Source organism: Pantherophis guttatus, chromosome 6 (genome assembly GCF_059756535.1).
Source record: "Pantherophis guttatus breed Tessera chromosome 6, ASM5975653v1, whole genome shotgun sequence".
Lineage (NCBI taxonomy): Eukaryota > Metazoa > Chordata > Lepidosauria > Squamata > Colubridae > Pantherophis > Pantherophis guttatus.
Genome location: NC_142068.1, coordinates 68,309,480 through 68,326,115, shown reverse-complemented (window position 1 = coordinate 68,326,115; position 16,636 = coordinate 68,309,480). Strand labels below are relative to the sequence as shown.

The 16,636-nt window shown below is 37.7% G+C and overlaps 1 protein-coding gene across 2 annotated transcripts in view; it reads right to left on the bottom strand.

The window, feature by feature from the left end:
• BTAF1 (B-TFIID TATA-box binding protein associated factor 1) overlaps positions 1-16,636 on the bottom strand; it is a 63,410-nt gene that overhangs the window by 11,396 nt on the left and 35,378 nt on the right. For both annotated transcript variants that reach the window (XM_034430456.3, XM_034430457.3), the window contains exons 17-29: positions 11,886-12,028; positions 11,592-11,766; positions 10,733-10,936; positions 8,050-8,476; positions 5,675-5,865; positions 3,634-3,787; positions 3,449-3,558; positions 2,302-2,503; positions 1,855-2,003; positions 1,063-1,215; positions 597-718; positions 327-494; positions 103-180 (exon numbers count right to left, since the gene is read on the bottom strand). In XM_034430456.3, the coding sequence (XP_034286347.2) occupies positions 103-180; positions 327-494; positions 597-718; positions 1,063-1,215; positions 1,855-2,003; positions 2,302-2,503; positions 3,449-3,558; positions 3,634-3,787; positions 5,675-5,865; positions 8,050-8,476; positions 10,733-10,936; positions 11,592-11,766; positions 11,886-12,028 (2,276 nt within the window). The remainder of the gene's footprint in view (positions 1-102; positions 181-326; positions 495-596; positions 719-1,062; positions 1,216-1,854; positions 2,004-2,301; positions 2,504-3,448; positions 3,559-3,633; positions 3,788-5,674; positions 5,866-8,049; positions 8,477-10,732; positions 10,937-11,591; positions 11,767-11,885; positions 12,029-16,636) is intronic.

Here is a 16,636-nt window from a genome sequence, read left to right as displayed (position 1 = left end):
ATGTTTTTTGCCTTCACGGAGCTGGAGTGGGCGGGGCCTTTCCCCGGCCCGCCAGTTTTAAAGCATATGAAACACCTAAAATAAAAAAAAAATAGCTCTCACCTGAAAAAATCAATGTCATTTCTCACAACATCATAAGAAGCTACAATTAGGTTGTGTCTTTTTACATGGTGCTGTAACCTGAAAGAGACGAAACATAAATGAATTAGGCTTTTATATACAGCATAAAACCCTACAAGCTACAAAGATTTTAAAAATTCAAATAATTCCAAGAAAAGGAAACATTTCCAATCACCAAAAGTAACATTTTTAAATACATCGCTTACCTTGCCCTTTCGGTTGGAGGGCCAGTATAGTGCAAAGGATTCAAAAACTCCTTGGAACAAAATTTGCCCACTTCATCCACCCAATGACCTGTCAGGGTGGGCGGGCACACAACCAAGGATGGGAGTGGAATGCTATCAGCCATCTTAGTTCTTGCATATTCTTGGGCCCTTTGGAGAACAGTAGAAGAAAATCCATTCATTTATTTATTGTGCTGGGGGTGGGGGGAAACATTTGGAGAAATATTGAACAGCAGTAACTATGTAATCTACCTGAGATAGTGATCTCCTGCAAGAATACAGATGGATTGCAGGGTTTTTCCTAAGCCCATATCATCACACAGGATACCGTGAAGTTTGTATTTGTTGAGAAAAGCCAACCAGTTCACACCTTCCTGTAAGATATGACAAAGATCCTAATAGTGTGAGAGCTGAAAAATATATATTGGACTTCTTTTATTTACTTTTATATTTACATATGCCTTTCACTCTTAATAAAGACCATGAAGCAGATTCCAAGTTATATAATTTTGACAATTTAAAATGTGGCAACTGAAAAATGAATTGAGAAATAGAAAATTTCAAAAACACCAATGAAACTTGGTTGCCAATCTAAAGCATCCTTCTTCAAATGGATCATTTCATCTTACTTGTCTGGAGAAGTTTTATAATAGATACATTAAAAAAAAACCCTAGATGAGAGCCAAGGCCTCAAACTGTTTAGCAAATGAAAATTTACCTGCTGATATTTTCTGAGTTCTGCTTTAATTGGTACTGGAATTTTATAATTTTCTAGTTTTTTTCCATCCAATAATTGTTCCAAGAAATGGCGTTCTTTGGCTTTTATTTTAATTAAATCTTCAGACATATTTGGTGGATCTGGAATACCAGCCTGAAAGAAAAGACAGAAGTACAAGTTAAAAATTGAGTACTTTATTTGGCCAAGTGCGGTTTGTGTATCTATTAGGATCTACTTCCTGCTAAAAAGGCAAATTAAGGTCACGCTGTTTTCAGACTTTGTAAAATGCACGTGGTCCTCAAATTTTCATTAGTCAAATATTTAAGCAAACTTGCATAGTAATTTACTATCAGAACAGCTTGTAATTTAGAATGAAAGAAGGGGTGCTCTGAAAGGCCAAGCAATGATGGAAAATTGAAAAAATGATAACTCTAAATGAAATAAAGCTTTATATAGAAAACATATTCTTTGAACAATGCAGAACGGTGCCATCCCCATGATCACGTGATTGCCATTTTGCAACCTTCTCGGTTGGCTTCCAACAAGCAAAGTCAACGGGAAAAGCCGGATTCGCTTAACAATCGTGTGAGTCATTTAACAACTGCAGCAATTTGCTTAACCGTGGCTGTAAGGTTGTAAACTTGGGTGCAACTCACTTAATGCCTTGCTTAGCAGTGGGAATTCTGGTCCCAGCTGTGGTTGTAAGTCTGTATCTCAAGAACCAATTCAGGGAACAAACAAGCAAACGAAGGTGGTATGTCTTGAGACACAACAGGAAAGGGTCTGACTTACCTCAAGCGGCATTAATCTAATCAGAGTTGCAAAGCACTGGGTAGCCATGAAACGGACACTGTCTGTCTGATCACTCATCCTGCCCAGAACAGGAACCACAAGCAGAACTATATAGGGAATAATTCCAACATCTAATTGCTCCATTATAGCTGTAGATTCATTGTTAAGGATTATTTTCTTATTAGCAATAGAGACTCTTTTACACCAGAAACGATTCTAACATTTCCCCCTCCCTCCCCACCAAACTTTTGCCCGAGGCACCTCCCTGCTGAGCTCTTCAATTTATCTACTTAATCAAGATAAAAGGAGAACATTCCTTTCTTTTATTTATTTTGGAAGTTATTGCTTTCAAGCAGCCAATTTCAGAATTAAGTTTTATTTACACAAAGCTAGCCTTCAGTGGACATCCCCACACAGACTGACTACAAAAGAATTTAGCAAGGATACCGCCGAGAGCTTCAATTGCTCCTTCTTGCTTGGTACTATCATCTATCGCTCCCAGCCAAGGAAGAACCTTTTCTAGAAAAATATGAATGGTTTCCACGGTAGCTATTTTGCTCATTACACCCACACAACGGGCCGCCATATGCCTCACTGCAGTGCTGGGGTGTTGAAGGCACATACAAAGGTAAGGCAAGTGCTGTATTAACTGAAAAAAGAAACCATGGGTCAGTCACAGGTATAGTAAAGGCTACTCAAGATACTCTTTTACTCTATCAAAAGACAGCGATTTTAGTTCATTGTTAGTGTGAGTTATTTACAATACTGAATACATGATTTATCTAGTTGCAACGGAACAAGGACAGGGGAATGTATTTGAACAATGCATTGGGCCTTGTGGCTCAGCAGACTGATAGCATTGTGATTAACACCAGCTGTCTGCAATTACTGTAAGTTCGAATCTCACCAGGCTCAAGGTTGAGTTTCTAAGGTAGATAAATTGAGGACCCAGTTTGTGGGGGCAATAAGCTGACTTCGTATAAATATACAAAAGTATGAAGGCTTTTGCTTAACGCATTGTAAGCCGCCCTGAGTCCCCGGAGAAGGGCGGCATATAAATCAAATTAAAAAAAAATCAGAAACAGACACAGGCATATGATGGTGCACGACACAGTTATTTAGAGCCTTATTTTTAAAGACATGGTCCAATCATTATTATGCCAGGAAGAATGGCTTTAAAATAGCTTCAAGAATGGTTGCCTGTTAAGCTAAAACCACAACTCTTAGAATTCTCTTTCAAAAAAGAGAATAGGGTCGATTTAAATATAAAAATAGAATGGAACAAAAACTTTATTTTATTTACACTAATAAGCATACATTAAAATGAAATTTTGTTGCATTCAGCTCTCAAAAGATAACCATTATGCAATATGCATATACTCCTCACACACATATATATGACACAGAGAAACATCAGTTTAATTTTAATGTACACATATGTCAAAAAAAACAATCCTGCGAGTTTACATAAAAATCATAATAATATTTTAATTGCAGATGGCAGTTCTAACCATTATTCCAAATTTAAGAAAAAGCAAAAACAAATATTGAACCTCAGTGAAAATGTTAACTATTTCTAAACAAAATTCAATACCAGAGTGTGAAGCCGAATATCCATAGAAGCTGCAGTTATTTCAAAAACTTGTAGAGAATTCACCAATTCCTGGGCTGGTCCATCTCCTTTTTCCAAGAGTAACTTTCGATCTATTACAGAAAATAGTATTAGATTTTTTTTAAATTGAAATTTTAAATTAGCCAAGTCTTAAGAAATATACCTACCGAAGTTATTTATATCGATACTGTTCTTTAAGGACCCGACCATAGTATCCCAAAGATGTGGCAAGCCTACTGCCATTTCATCTCCAAAATGCTTTGCTATAGTGGATAAAGCAAATTCTGCTCCTCTCCGCTGTACAATGTAGGGCTTCTGAGCCTAGAATTTAATAAGAGGATAATTTAAAAGCAAATAAAGACAAATAAAATAGCATGTTGGTATCTAATGCAGTTACTCCAGCAAAAAGATAACGTGCTTTTCCAGAGTTTCCATATATCAAATAGATAAAGAGAAATTGAAGTGGGAAGCATACTACAGTATATCAAATATTGATCCAAATAAAGGACCAACATGGGGGAGCACTAACAGTCTCAACTTTAAAACCAACCTATAATCCACAACGTATGTTAGATTAATATGGTATAATCAATATCAGGATGATGGCTAAAATTTTGTTTCCCATTGTTTTCAAGTCACGCATATGAGTAATTTAAAATTAACTGAAATGTTTCAAACTCAATGTGAAATTCAGTGAAATTTAGGGCTGTTTTTGTAAGAGATGTTCAACAATGATAGAAAAGGGATCAGTAAAATAACTAACACTATAATTGCTTCAAATCACAATGTTTTTTTAGTTGTTGTTTTTAAGTACATTTAATTTCCAAGATTTCAAGTCGTCAAGCTGGGAATAACACATACAGATTATTCTTTGTGAACGGGCTAGCAGGATTAAAAAAAGAAATACAACAATATTTGCTAGCAACCTTGTTCTTTCCTTCCGTTCTTGCCTTTCTCGTTCTCTTGTAAAATTGATCTTACAAGTCTAAGAAACAAATGTGTCTCATTTTCTGAGGAGCGATGGAAGTGTGAAAGGACTGCCAGAAGGAGGTCAGTCTAAGCATGCACAAAAGCTTCCCTCATTTCCATTAAAAAAAAAGAAAAGAGGGAGTGGGAGGGGAAAATGTTATGGCCAAGGAAAGAAAATAGGACAATCTATTTTTAAAAGGCTCAACATCAAAGTTTCTTTTTTACATAAACCCCATTTTGATTAAGTGCAATTTAGCTGATGTTGACTGTTAGCAACTGCATAGGTTTTCTCCAGGATAACCCCCCACCCCAGCCTGATCCTTCTGGTCTTTCAACTCTGCTCCCATCAATGCTATAATCAAGTCCCTGCTAATTGTTATCCTCTTCTTTTTCCTTCTACCTTTCCCAGAATTATGACATCTGCTAAGTCTTCACATAATGTATCTAAGATACATTATCTGCTAATTTGAGCCTAGTCATTTGTGTGTTGTGAAAACTCTGGGTTGATTTGTTTTGTGATTATTATTTTTTTCTCTTGGCTATCCTTGGTATTTCCATCAGACTCCTTTGACACCCAAGTTCAAAAGCATTAACACTCTTTTTATTTTGCTTGCTCAGTTTTTACTAGAGAAAGCCACAGAGATAACCACTGCCTCCACAATTCTGATCTTTGCAGGTATGGATACGTCATAGCATTTGAAAATCTTTTCCAAGGCTTTCATTGCTAAACCTAATCATATCACTACACAAATCTAGTCTATGGTGTATTTCTCAACTGCTACTTCCTTTACTCTTAATGGTTGATCCTAAATGAAAAAGCTATCCACTATTTGAGTATCTTCATTGCAAGTTCTAAAGCTGATTGCTGTACTTGTTGTCTTTATCTTGATGTTTTGGGTATTTAAGGTATCCATTTCTCCTTCGCTTTCATTACGAGGTAGTGAAAATCAATGAAAATTACTGGCATTCTCTAATTGTAAATCAATACTGATCATCTTTGAAACTAGCCTCCCTAATATATATTCAGCATATAATGAAATCCCTTGTATTCAACCTTTGCTCTGCTCCTCAATGTATACCCCTCACCACCAGAGTAGCTTGGTGCATTTTTCACCCATTTCCACCCCTCACCACCAGAGTAACTTGATGCATTTTTCTAAGACAATTCAAGTTACCTATCTATTAATATTGGAGCACTGTGTAATGTTTGCAAAACTGAAAATTAAACTTTGTACCCACTTCATCAAGCTCTGCTGTTACATTTCCACTAGTGCTTGCAGGCAAATCTCCAATTTGGGCTTTGGTGGCCTTTGGTGTTGGACCCCGTCGGCTTGTGATGGCAAATGCAGCTTTTTGGTGCCTATATAGTGTAATTATACCTCTGTGCTTGGTGACTGTATGATGCATCCCATCTCTTTCAGAATTAGATCCTACAAAAAAGGTGGCAATTAAAAACACTCTAATAGAAGCAGCAGGGATGGTCACAAACATATTCTCTTCACACAAATTGTAACGGAAAAGGAAATTAGAGAGAAAAATCAATCTCTAATATTAATTCTTTAAAAAAGCTGAACTTGAAATTCTAAGGGATTATGATCACTAGAATATTTGGTTTGAAATTCAGAGCAACATGCTGGCAGGATAACAATGAAAATGTACGTGGTCCAGAGTCACTTGTTTTGTGAGATGAACAGATGAATGTATGAATGAATGAGATAGAGTGAGAGAGAGAAAGAGAGAGAGAGAGGGAGGGAGGGAGGGAGAGAAAGAAAGAAAGAAAGAAAGAAAGAAAGAAAGAAAGAAAGAAAGAAAGAAAGAAAGAGAGAAAGAAAGAAAGATCTGAATTATTTTGAGACAGAATTAGGAAACACTTATGAAATTTAGCAAATTAGTATGGAACAGTAATTAAGAATGCTGCAACAAAAGTAGAGAGATACAAATTCAAATTTCTGCTTGTTAATGAAGCTTACTGGATGATTTATAGCTCAATCTAATCTTATATGCAGGGATGTGGTGGAGATGAAATAAACTAAGGAGTATCTCTGGGTAAAATGTGGGAGGTATAAATAAGTACAGTAATGTATTTTTTTCTTTCCTTGGCTTGTTTACTTCTCCCACTGTTTTTGTCATGGAGAGGAAAATAATGATTATTTTACTGAGAGTATGAGTAAAAAAAAGCAGTTTCAAATTCAAATCCTATAGTCAATGGTGATTCACAAAACCAAAACCAATAGCATTCCAAAAGAAGTCAGTGAATGTTTGAGAAACATGAAACATATTTTAAAGTGACGCTGAAGACATACATTATATGAAATAGTGTAATCATGATGTACCAATAATATGTTAAAAGGACACATGACTTAACCAAACTTGCACAACGTCTGTGATATTCTAATCTTATCCTAGATTCACAGATTGTGCTAAGCAACAATGTGATCTTTCAGGTTTTGGCTCAGATAGCAAACTAATTTCAACTTATGCCACAAACCCCAGCTTAGCAAGATGTGATGAACGGAGCCTAAACACAGAGAAAAATCTCCAAAAGCAATTATAAGCTGAGGTTCTTCTCCATAGCAGCTGGAACAAAATGGTGAGAATTCATCAGAGATTTTTTAAAATCATAAATTACTAAAAATGCTTTAGAAAGCATAAAATGCTATAATGTATTTACAGTAAGCTGACAATGTCATCTGAACTTGTTTCAACTTCTATAGCAATGTTCTATAGCAACTTCTATAGCAAACTTTGGCCACTTGAAAATGTGTGCACTTCAATCCTCAGAATTCCCCAGCTAGCAATTTTTGGAGTTGAAATCCACACATCTTCAAGTAGTCAAAGTTGGGAGGGAAGAAAGAAAGAAAGAAAGAAAGAAAAGAAAGAAAAGAAAGAAAGAAAGAAAGAAAGAAAGAAAGAAAGAAAGAAAGAAAGAAAGAAAGAAAGAAAGAAAGAAAGAAGGGAGGGAGGGAGGGAGGGAGGGAAGAAAGAAGGAAGGAAAGAAAGAAAGAAAGAAAGAAAGAAAGAAAGAAAGAAAGAAAGAAAGAAAGAAAGAAAGTAACTAAGTTTGTTTTTAAATTTATTTGCCACCCATCTCTCCATGAGGCTACTCTGGGAAGTTTACAACAGTAGAACATAACATTATAAAAATGTAAATATAACAATACTAAATCACTGACACAATAAAAATAATGAAGACACAAGATGGGCGGGCAGTGAGTAGTTGGGGTCAGTTATTAGCCCAATAACTCCCTCATGGGGTCCCCAAGCCAACTGGCAGGCCTTCAGGCTCTTACGGAAGGACAGGAGGTTGGGGGCAGGCCTCACCCTAGGAGGCAGGATGTTCCAGAGGCTGATGCTATGGCAGAGGAGGGCTCTTCTCCTGGATCCCACCAGACTGAATTCCTTTACTGACGGGATCTGCAGCAGGTGTCCTCTGCCAACATGAGTAGGGTGGGCCTTCCTTGAGGGATGAGATGGTTTATCAAGTAACCTGGACCCCTGCCATGGAGAGCTTTAAAGGCCATAACCAACTCCTTGGAATACTTTTTTATAAGAATGCAGAACCCATGAAGATGGTTATATGAAGCAAACTGAAGATTAGCAGTTGGTCAACATACCTTTTGAGTTTTCATTGCTGCTCTGTGGCTGTGCTGGACATGATGCTAAAGGAGTAAGATGGGGATCCACACACAGCGAGGTGCAAAGATTTTTAATGATTTTTGAATTGGGGCAGGGAGATCTTGCAATACATTGCTGAAGCAATTTTGCTATGCATAAAGCTGAATAATTTTGTACTAGTGTGTTTTCTTCTTTCTTCACAGCCTCCATCAAAGGCTTTATAACCGGATTTATTTTTTCTGGAAGCTGCTCCAAATTGACAACAGCACAAGCAGTAAATGTATGCACTCTCAGCTGCAGTGTTTGCCATTCCAGGTTTGTTTCTGTGACTGTCATTTGAACTTGCTGTCGCTTGCTTTCTAACTGCTGTAAAACTTTGGGATTTAGGTTTTGAAATGATGTAGCTTCATTAAAAACAGTAGTAACCTTAATAAAAAAATGTAAAAAAAATCATTACTATTTTGGGACATTGAAGGGTTTTAAATCACTAGAAGCTGGTACAAACCCATATTTATTTTTACAGATGTTGATCTCTGTACTCAAAGTAATCAAAAATGCATATGAAAACACAAAATAAAACTACACTTATGAGATTAAAAATAATTGTAGGAAGAATATTGAACATTCGTGCAATGCTCCAGATATTAAAAAAAAAAAATCACCATTTAAAAAATTTATTTAATCAAGTGACTTCTAGGTTGCTACCACTGTAATTCAATTTATAAAGTACAAATAGCCAAAAAGTATTACAAAGGAAAGACAAAACAAGTAACAAATTACTCTTACATTACACGCAAGTGCCATATGGAAAGTGCAACCCTGTAAGTAACTAAATTAGGAAAATCCACAGAGATGGAAAATCCTTGAATCTAAAGCTACTTGTCTCTTGCGATGATTGAGCACAAGGTCTATTTCTTTTCACCAGACCCAAACATTGAAGAGGATGTCAACCAATGCTTTCTGAGTTTACTGATTTCAGTATGTGATTATCAGGACTGCTTTTTATCTACAGTTATTAATATTACAATTGACTGGGTGACAGGAAGTGGGCTAAAGCGGCTGCGGCTTCCAGGGTGTGGTAAGTAGCTCCAGAGCCATGCAGTTCTGGAGCTGCTTGCTGCACCACAAGATAGGGTGAAGGGAGGACAAAAAGACAGAGATGGGGGTGGGGGAGACAGGCAGGCAGGTAGGTGGGGGAGTTGGAGTCAGTCTCTTACCTTACTGGGACTCAGATCTGTGAGGGACAAAGACTGGAATGACTTGGATTGGGGTGAGTTCTTAACTAATGACCAATAAAATTTACTTAATGACAGCTCATTGTCAGGATTGCAAAATAATGTGGTCAGACAACATGTTGCTTTACAACCGCAACACTTAGTGACCCAAATTGCGGTCTGAACTGTCGTTGTAAGCTGAGGTCTACCTGTATGCAAAAAGGAGGACTTTGTTGTGGCCCGTCAGCGGCCTGTGCAGCTAGTAGCTGATTCCGACAGCGAGGAGCCTGGTGTGGTGCTGCGCCAGCAGCCTGTGCAGCTGGCACTCAAGTCAGACAATGAGGAGGCTGGGGAAGATATGGTGCCAGAGGCGGGGATTCAGCCAGGGCCTTCAGAACCTCCAGAAGCTCCCATAAGTGAAGAGGATGAAGAGAAGGAGCCTTTTCTCGATGCACGAGCGCGCAGAGGTGCCAAAAGGCAGGAGTGGCTCCTCAGGAGGAGGTCTCCTCGAGAGTAAGGCTTGGGACTAATTGGCCACTCCCCTAGCCTATTTAAGGAAGGACGATGACTGAGGCAATTTGCAAGAAACAACTTTGTTCACATTCCTTCGCGTCTTGACCTTGTTTCTCTTATCAGTTTCCTGCAAATTGCTTCTGGGCATTCTGCCAACCATAGTAAGATTACAGTTATTATTCTTTGGATTCTTGTCGCCTGTTAATGAAGTTAATTTAACAGCCTTTGTTCGGAAAAAACTGATTTAAATTAGTAAATTAAGGTTTGTACGGACTTTATGTGTGCTGCCTTCTTTGGGGTCCGTAGCTGGGGCAGAACAGTCCTATACTGAGGACCTGTATACTGCACGAGTCAAAAAGAGGGCTGTGAAAATATTTACAGACCCCTCGCATCCTGGACATAAATTGTTTCAACTCCTACTCTCAAAACGACGCTATAGAGCACTGCACATCAGAACAACTAGACATAAGAACAGTTTTTCCCGAACGCCATCACTCTGCTAAACAAATAATTCCTTCAACACTGTCAAACTAATTATTAAGTCTGCATTACTATTAATCTTCTCATTGTTCCTATCACCCATCTCCTCCCACTTATGACTGTAAGACTGTAACCTTGTTGCTAGTATCCTTAAGATTTATATTGACTGTTTATGATTTGATTGCTTATTTGTTCCCTATGACTATCATTAAGTGTTGTACCTTATGATAGTTGACAAATATATCTTTTCTTTTATGTACACTGAGTGTATGCACCAAGACAAATTCCTTGTGTGTCCAATCATACTTGGCCAATAAAGAATTCTATTCTATTCTAAATAAAAAGATCCTATCTATTTTGGAGGATCAACAGATTTATTTTAAAAGGTAATTGCAGAGACTGGGGAACACTTTGCCACCACAGTGGTTTCAATGGAAGTGTAAAGGCTAATCTTTTTTTTTTTTAATCTACTCACCAATTCATTAGCTTGATCTATTGTAAATACGCTGCAGTTTACTTTGCTGGAAATATCAATGTTTGCATCGGTGAATGAAGAGATAAGTTGTTTACATTCGTTCTGCATCCGGGTGAAGGGAACTGCAATTTCATCATAATAAAGATGCTCAGAAAGAACTCCAAGTAAGCGTGACAGGACAGCATCGGCCACTATTTTATTTTCCTGCAAACAACCAAAATTTTACATTTTGAATGAAAATGATCTTAAAGATGTACAGAGGATTAACTTATTACAAGTACTGAAAAACCTCTAAATGATTTAACTGGTGTTTATTTGGTTTCATGATTTAAAATAAAAGTATAATGCGATAAGTCTTATGGAACTGAATACTTAATGTACATCTAGATAAAAAAATGGACTTAATCCCCAAAAAGCAGCAATGTTTCAAATAGTCACCTGCTGGCTTTCAAATCTCAAGCAATTTTTGAAAACACATGACAGCATGGCAGAAAAGTCTATTCTTCATACACAAAATTTTAAATGCTGCTATGCGTATTCTTAGAAGACTGTTTGGGTACTTTCAGCCTCTGCAACTAAAATCATGAATTACAGAGCTGAAGAAGCTTCTTGGATGAGAAATTGCCTCTTGAAAAAGCACCTTTGGGACAACCATGACCTTGGATGACTGAGAATCTCCATAGACATCATGAATTACAGTTCTGCCAATTCCAGTCAATCTGAAAATTATCTTGCATATGGACTGTTATCTGCTGATAGGAAAAGGCGATATATCTGAAAATTATAAGCTTTATTAAACAGAGGCAGAAATGGTTTAAATTGGAGAATATATATTTTAATGGCTGTACTATTCTCCTACCTTTTGCAAGGCAGCCCACTCACAGATTACTAAAGCAACACTAAACCTCTGCAAAGCTGACTTGGAATTCAGGTGGAAAAGCAAGAGTTGGGCAAGTGATTCTGCTGGCTTGATTTCTTGGGAAGCAGCATTCACACTGGGATCACAAATGCAGCAGCAGAGGGCTCCAAGTAATCTGGAACAATATATTTCTGTTAGTTGGGTTACAGTGTTTAAGGCAATCTAATTTGAATCACATATCTTGACTATAAGTTCTCTCTTGTTTAACATAAAGGTTTTCAAGAATAAACTGACTTTGCGGCCATCATCCGAGCTCTCATAACAACAAAATCTCTAGTTGCTGGATCTTCAGTGACGCTTTCGGCACCAGCTATGTATTCTTGGACCACTTCTTTGGTCTGGGGTTGACATGGACGCAGCTTCCCACCTGACTTTTCCTGTGAAAACAACACACCTGCTGTTAAGATAGGATCTACATTTTTATATATATATACTCACAGCTTTTCTTTTTATATTTGGAACAGTAATATTTGAAATGCGCATTTTAATCACAGATGAAATCTATGCAGGAATATAGCAGGATCTTAAATGAAATATAATATAAACATTTTCGTTGTCTCTAATTTTGGAGAGGATAATTTCAAACCCAAGCATATGCATACAGATCTATAAGAGCAATAGGCTTGTAACATTAGCTGTCTCCAATTCCCACCTCTGCTCTAATGCTCTGAAATTATAAAACAGCACTTGTTATTCAACCGCAATTGCTGGCTAAAAGGCACTTATATGCTGTCCTGATGCGCACAACAGAGGAAGAAATGCAGGCACAAGAACATTATCAGACAAAAGGCAAATAGGGATTATCTTTCCATTTCCAAAGTATAAAGAGAGATGAAGCTTCATTTGCCCATTTGAGACACTTATTATTTCCTTCTTAATAATTACAAATGCTTCAGACTCCTCTCCTTTCAGAAAAATTAAAAGCTGTGATACTTGATTTTTTTATCTGTTTCATCCCATGCCTAAAGAAAGAACCTATTTTCCTTCCTGTTTGAAGCTTAAAATTTGACAAATGCTAAGATAGTTAACTTGGATATGCATTTGAATAAAATCTGTGTAACCTAATGAAAATATAGTATTGAAATATAGCAATGAAAGTACTGTATAGTATATAATATAGAAAATATAGTATAATTTTAGTTAATTTCAGAGGAAAATGACAAAAGGGCCAGGAGGTATCTCAATTCAAACCACTCCTAGTCTCATCTTTGTAACCAACCAAAAACTGGACAAAATTGTGTTGTCTCGTCTGACCATTTCACTGAATTTTTGGTAGCACCATCTCAGAGTATTACAAGATAGCAAATAAATGCAAACACTCCTCAGTCAACTCAGCCAAGAGACAAGCAGAGAAAGCTTTTGGTTTGATAAACAAGAACCATCAGGAAGGAAATTACATGGTAATTAATGGCATAAGCTTTCTAAAGATATATAGAAATAGATTTTTTTGACTGTGTTCCAATGTAAAGTGTGTGGGTATGGTTTTCCATTCTCTTTCTCCTCCCTCTCCTTTTCTGCCCTGAAGACACATGAAGACCTATTCCTCCTATAGATTGCCCAGAATACTTCTAAGGCAGTGACTCAAAGCAGGTCACTGCAGCAATTAGCTCTTGAGGTCAACAGAGATGACCCATCAGACTTGCCTCTTAACTGGAGAGCTGCAAAATGGGAAGTCAAATGATGACTTGACTTTCCTAAACTATTTAAAATACCTGCAGCCTAGCGGGCTTCTACAAGCAGCCTCTACTCACATAGATCAGGTAGTGCAAATCCTAGAAAGTTATGGCTATGTTATCACAGACCCAATCTGAAGGTAATGGAATGGAAAGGAATGGAACCTACTAATTATTAGCCCATCTGTTTGCTACTTACTACAAGTCAGCTAGATGCAAGACATAAATCTAAGAATCTACTGAATAGGCTGGGATAATGGAACAATGGTGCAATTATGGCAGAGGAATAAGCCAGTTTTAGGGCAGGAGGTTAACAGTTTTATGTATTATTTATTTATTTGGCATATGGCAAGTATCTTATAAAATAGTCAAATACTACACAAGGGGCTCTGCGCATAGAGATGGATGGCAAAAGAAAATGGACACTCTTGATGGGCTTCAGTTAGTGGGAGTACCAGAAGGATAAGGTCAAGCCATTAACCAATGTCATCTGCCCCTCCCACTGACAAATGACCCTCTCTCGGTCTGTTGGGATACACAGGAGAGAAGATTTGAATTTTAAGACTGATTTAAAGCTTATAGTTGGCAATTGCTGCTTTTCTGCTTTATTGGGGCTTCTTTGTTATCTGTAATAATAAATTAGCTTATTAAAGAACTGCATCCTTGATTCTCTTGTCTACTAGTCTTTCAGTTCAGATAACAGTCTCGGTGTAGCCTGACAGTTGCTATGGATTAAGATGCCGTACAAAAATATCTCAAGGCACTTTAGATATTATGTAAATTATCTAATCAGATCTCAAATCCAAAAGGTTAAGCAAGGCTATGCATTAACTTCCTTTCTGTTTAACTTTTTATATAAATGACATCTGTTTAAATGAGCTAGGCATACTCCTTGTATCCAGATGATGCAATTCCACTGACAAACCTGGTAGGCCAAAGAAACGTATACTCCAAAAATGTGAAATGTGAAAGTTAAAGCTGGCACAGAAAGGCAGGTCTAACGCTTGTCCTGAACCATAAGTAGCAACTGCATTCTAGTTGCCCTCTCACCAAGGTATTTAGTGCCAAGGTAATCATGCAAACATTTTTTTCTCTTTTCAAATTTGTTTATTTGGTTAGGCGAACTGTCCAGCCCAAATTTATACAAGCAATTTTAAATACCCTGTTGTATTTCAAACCTCCATGAACACTTACTTGGGAATGCCATTCACTGAGACTGGAACCTACCTATATTCTTTAAGTTACTGACATAAACTAAAATATTTTTTTTTTCAACCAACCCCTGGCATTTCTAACCCTCTGTGGTGGTTTTATTTTATCCTGGGGGAAAAAATGGAAGGAAAAATATACAACTGCAATTTTCTTTCAAGGTTTCAATATCATTTCACCTACACAGAGCTGGGATAATCATCAAAGGGAGATCAGATATATGAGTGATCAGAATGTGCCTTTTATCCTGGCAGAATTTAGATAGAAGAGCCTTACAAATGGTCAGCCATTTATTCTTACAGGTGTAAATCAAACATATACTTATATATTTTTATTGTTCAATCCATTGATCTTGGATTCTACTGGAGGGGAAAGTCACTAGTGTTCTAGTGATCAAAATGCTTCCCATTGTGTGTATTAAAAAATAGAAACAGTGCATTAAATTTTATTCCCACATCCTATAGGGTATTGTGATCAATTTATATAACTGTGGCAAGAACTCAGGAGGAAGCATATATTACTAAGAACCAATGGAGTGCAGCAGTCATTCAGCTGTTGAATTAGAAGCAGGACGTCCTGGTTCCAATCTACTGTCAGCAACAGGAGCTCACTGGGTGACTTTGGACCAGTCATTTTCTCTTAGCTGAGCCTATTTCTTAGGACTATTGTGAAAAAAAATAGGAGGATGGAACACCATGTATACTTTCTTGAGATCCTAAATGAAGGGCAGGATACATATATAATAAAGTAATATTACTTCTCTCCTATTGGATCAATGTGTTATCAAGGATGTTGCTGAATTCAGTCATATGAATGAAGCACAGTTACTCAAAATTCATTGGACTTGCATGAAAAAACTCCAAGGTGGGCAACAGGGGATATGAAATGTTTAGGGGGAAAAAATCTCTATTTCTGAGATGAAGTACCTAAGACAGGGAAGACTGGTGGGAGAGAGGAAAGGCTATAAAGATTGGCAGCCAGGATGGAACTGGGCAGGCTGATGGGAAGGAAGGAGAGAAACAAGTGGTTGTGAGTATCCACAGGGAAGTTGGGAGGTGTGCAGTCTCAAGGGGTTTGGCTTTTTATTTCACTTATTTCATTAATTTTTTGTTAGAGTTTGTGTTTATTGTAAATTTTGTGTATACTGTATACATATATACACATGTATCTTTACTTCTAATTGAAAATGTGCCATCCCTGACTATTGGGGGTGAATCTTTGCCCCCCCACAGAGAGGGCTCGTAATCTGGGTGTCCTCCTGGATACACGGCTGTCTTTAGAAGAGCATATGACGGCGTGGCCAGGGGGGCTTTTTATCAGGTTCGCCTGATTCGCCAGTTGCAGCCCTTTCTGGACTATTGTAATGCTCTCTACATGGGACTCCCCTTGAAGAGCACTCGGAGGCTCCAACTAGTCCAGAATGCGGCCGCGCGGGTGGTTATGGGCACGACTCGTTGTGCTCACGTGACACCACTCCTGCGCGAGCTGCACTGGCTCCCAGTGGTCTTCCGGGTGCGATTTAAGGTGTTGGTTACCACCTTTAAAGCGCTCCATGGCATAGGACCCGGGTACCTTCGAAACCGACTTCTGCCACCAGTAGCCTCCCACCGGCCAGTCCGCTCCCACAGAGAGGGGCTCCTCAGGGTGCCATCGGCCAAGGTATGTCGGCTGGCGACGCCCAGGGGGAGGGCCTTCTGTGGGAGCTTCTGCCCTATGGAATGAACTGCCCCCGGAATTGTTGTTCCGCCAGGCCGGGCTATCAAAGTAAATTATTTTAAATTGGGTGTTTTAAATTTTTGGGTTTTAATTTAGGCCGAAATTATTTAATAATTTTAATTATTTTTTTAATTGATATCTGTATATTTTTGTTTTTAATAGGCTGTACACCGCCCTGAGTCCTTCGGGAGAAGGGCGGTATAGAAATAAAATTAATAATAATAATAATAATAATAATAATAATAATAATAATAATAATAATAATAATAATAATAAAAATGTGATTCAACGTGGATTAAATACAACATGGAAAATGGGAAGGTTTTCTAAAAAAACTAAAGGGGTATAATACCAAAAAATTAGGGATTATTTCTTTCCAAATATTAA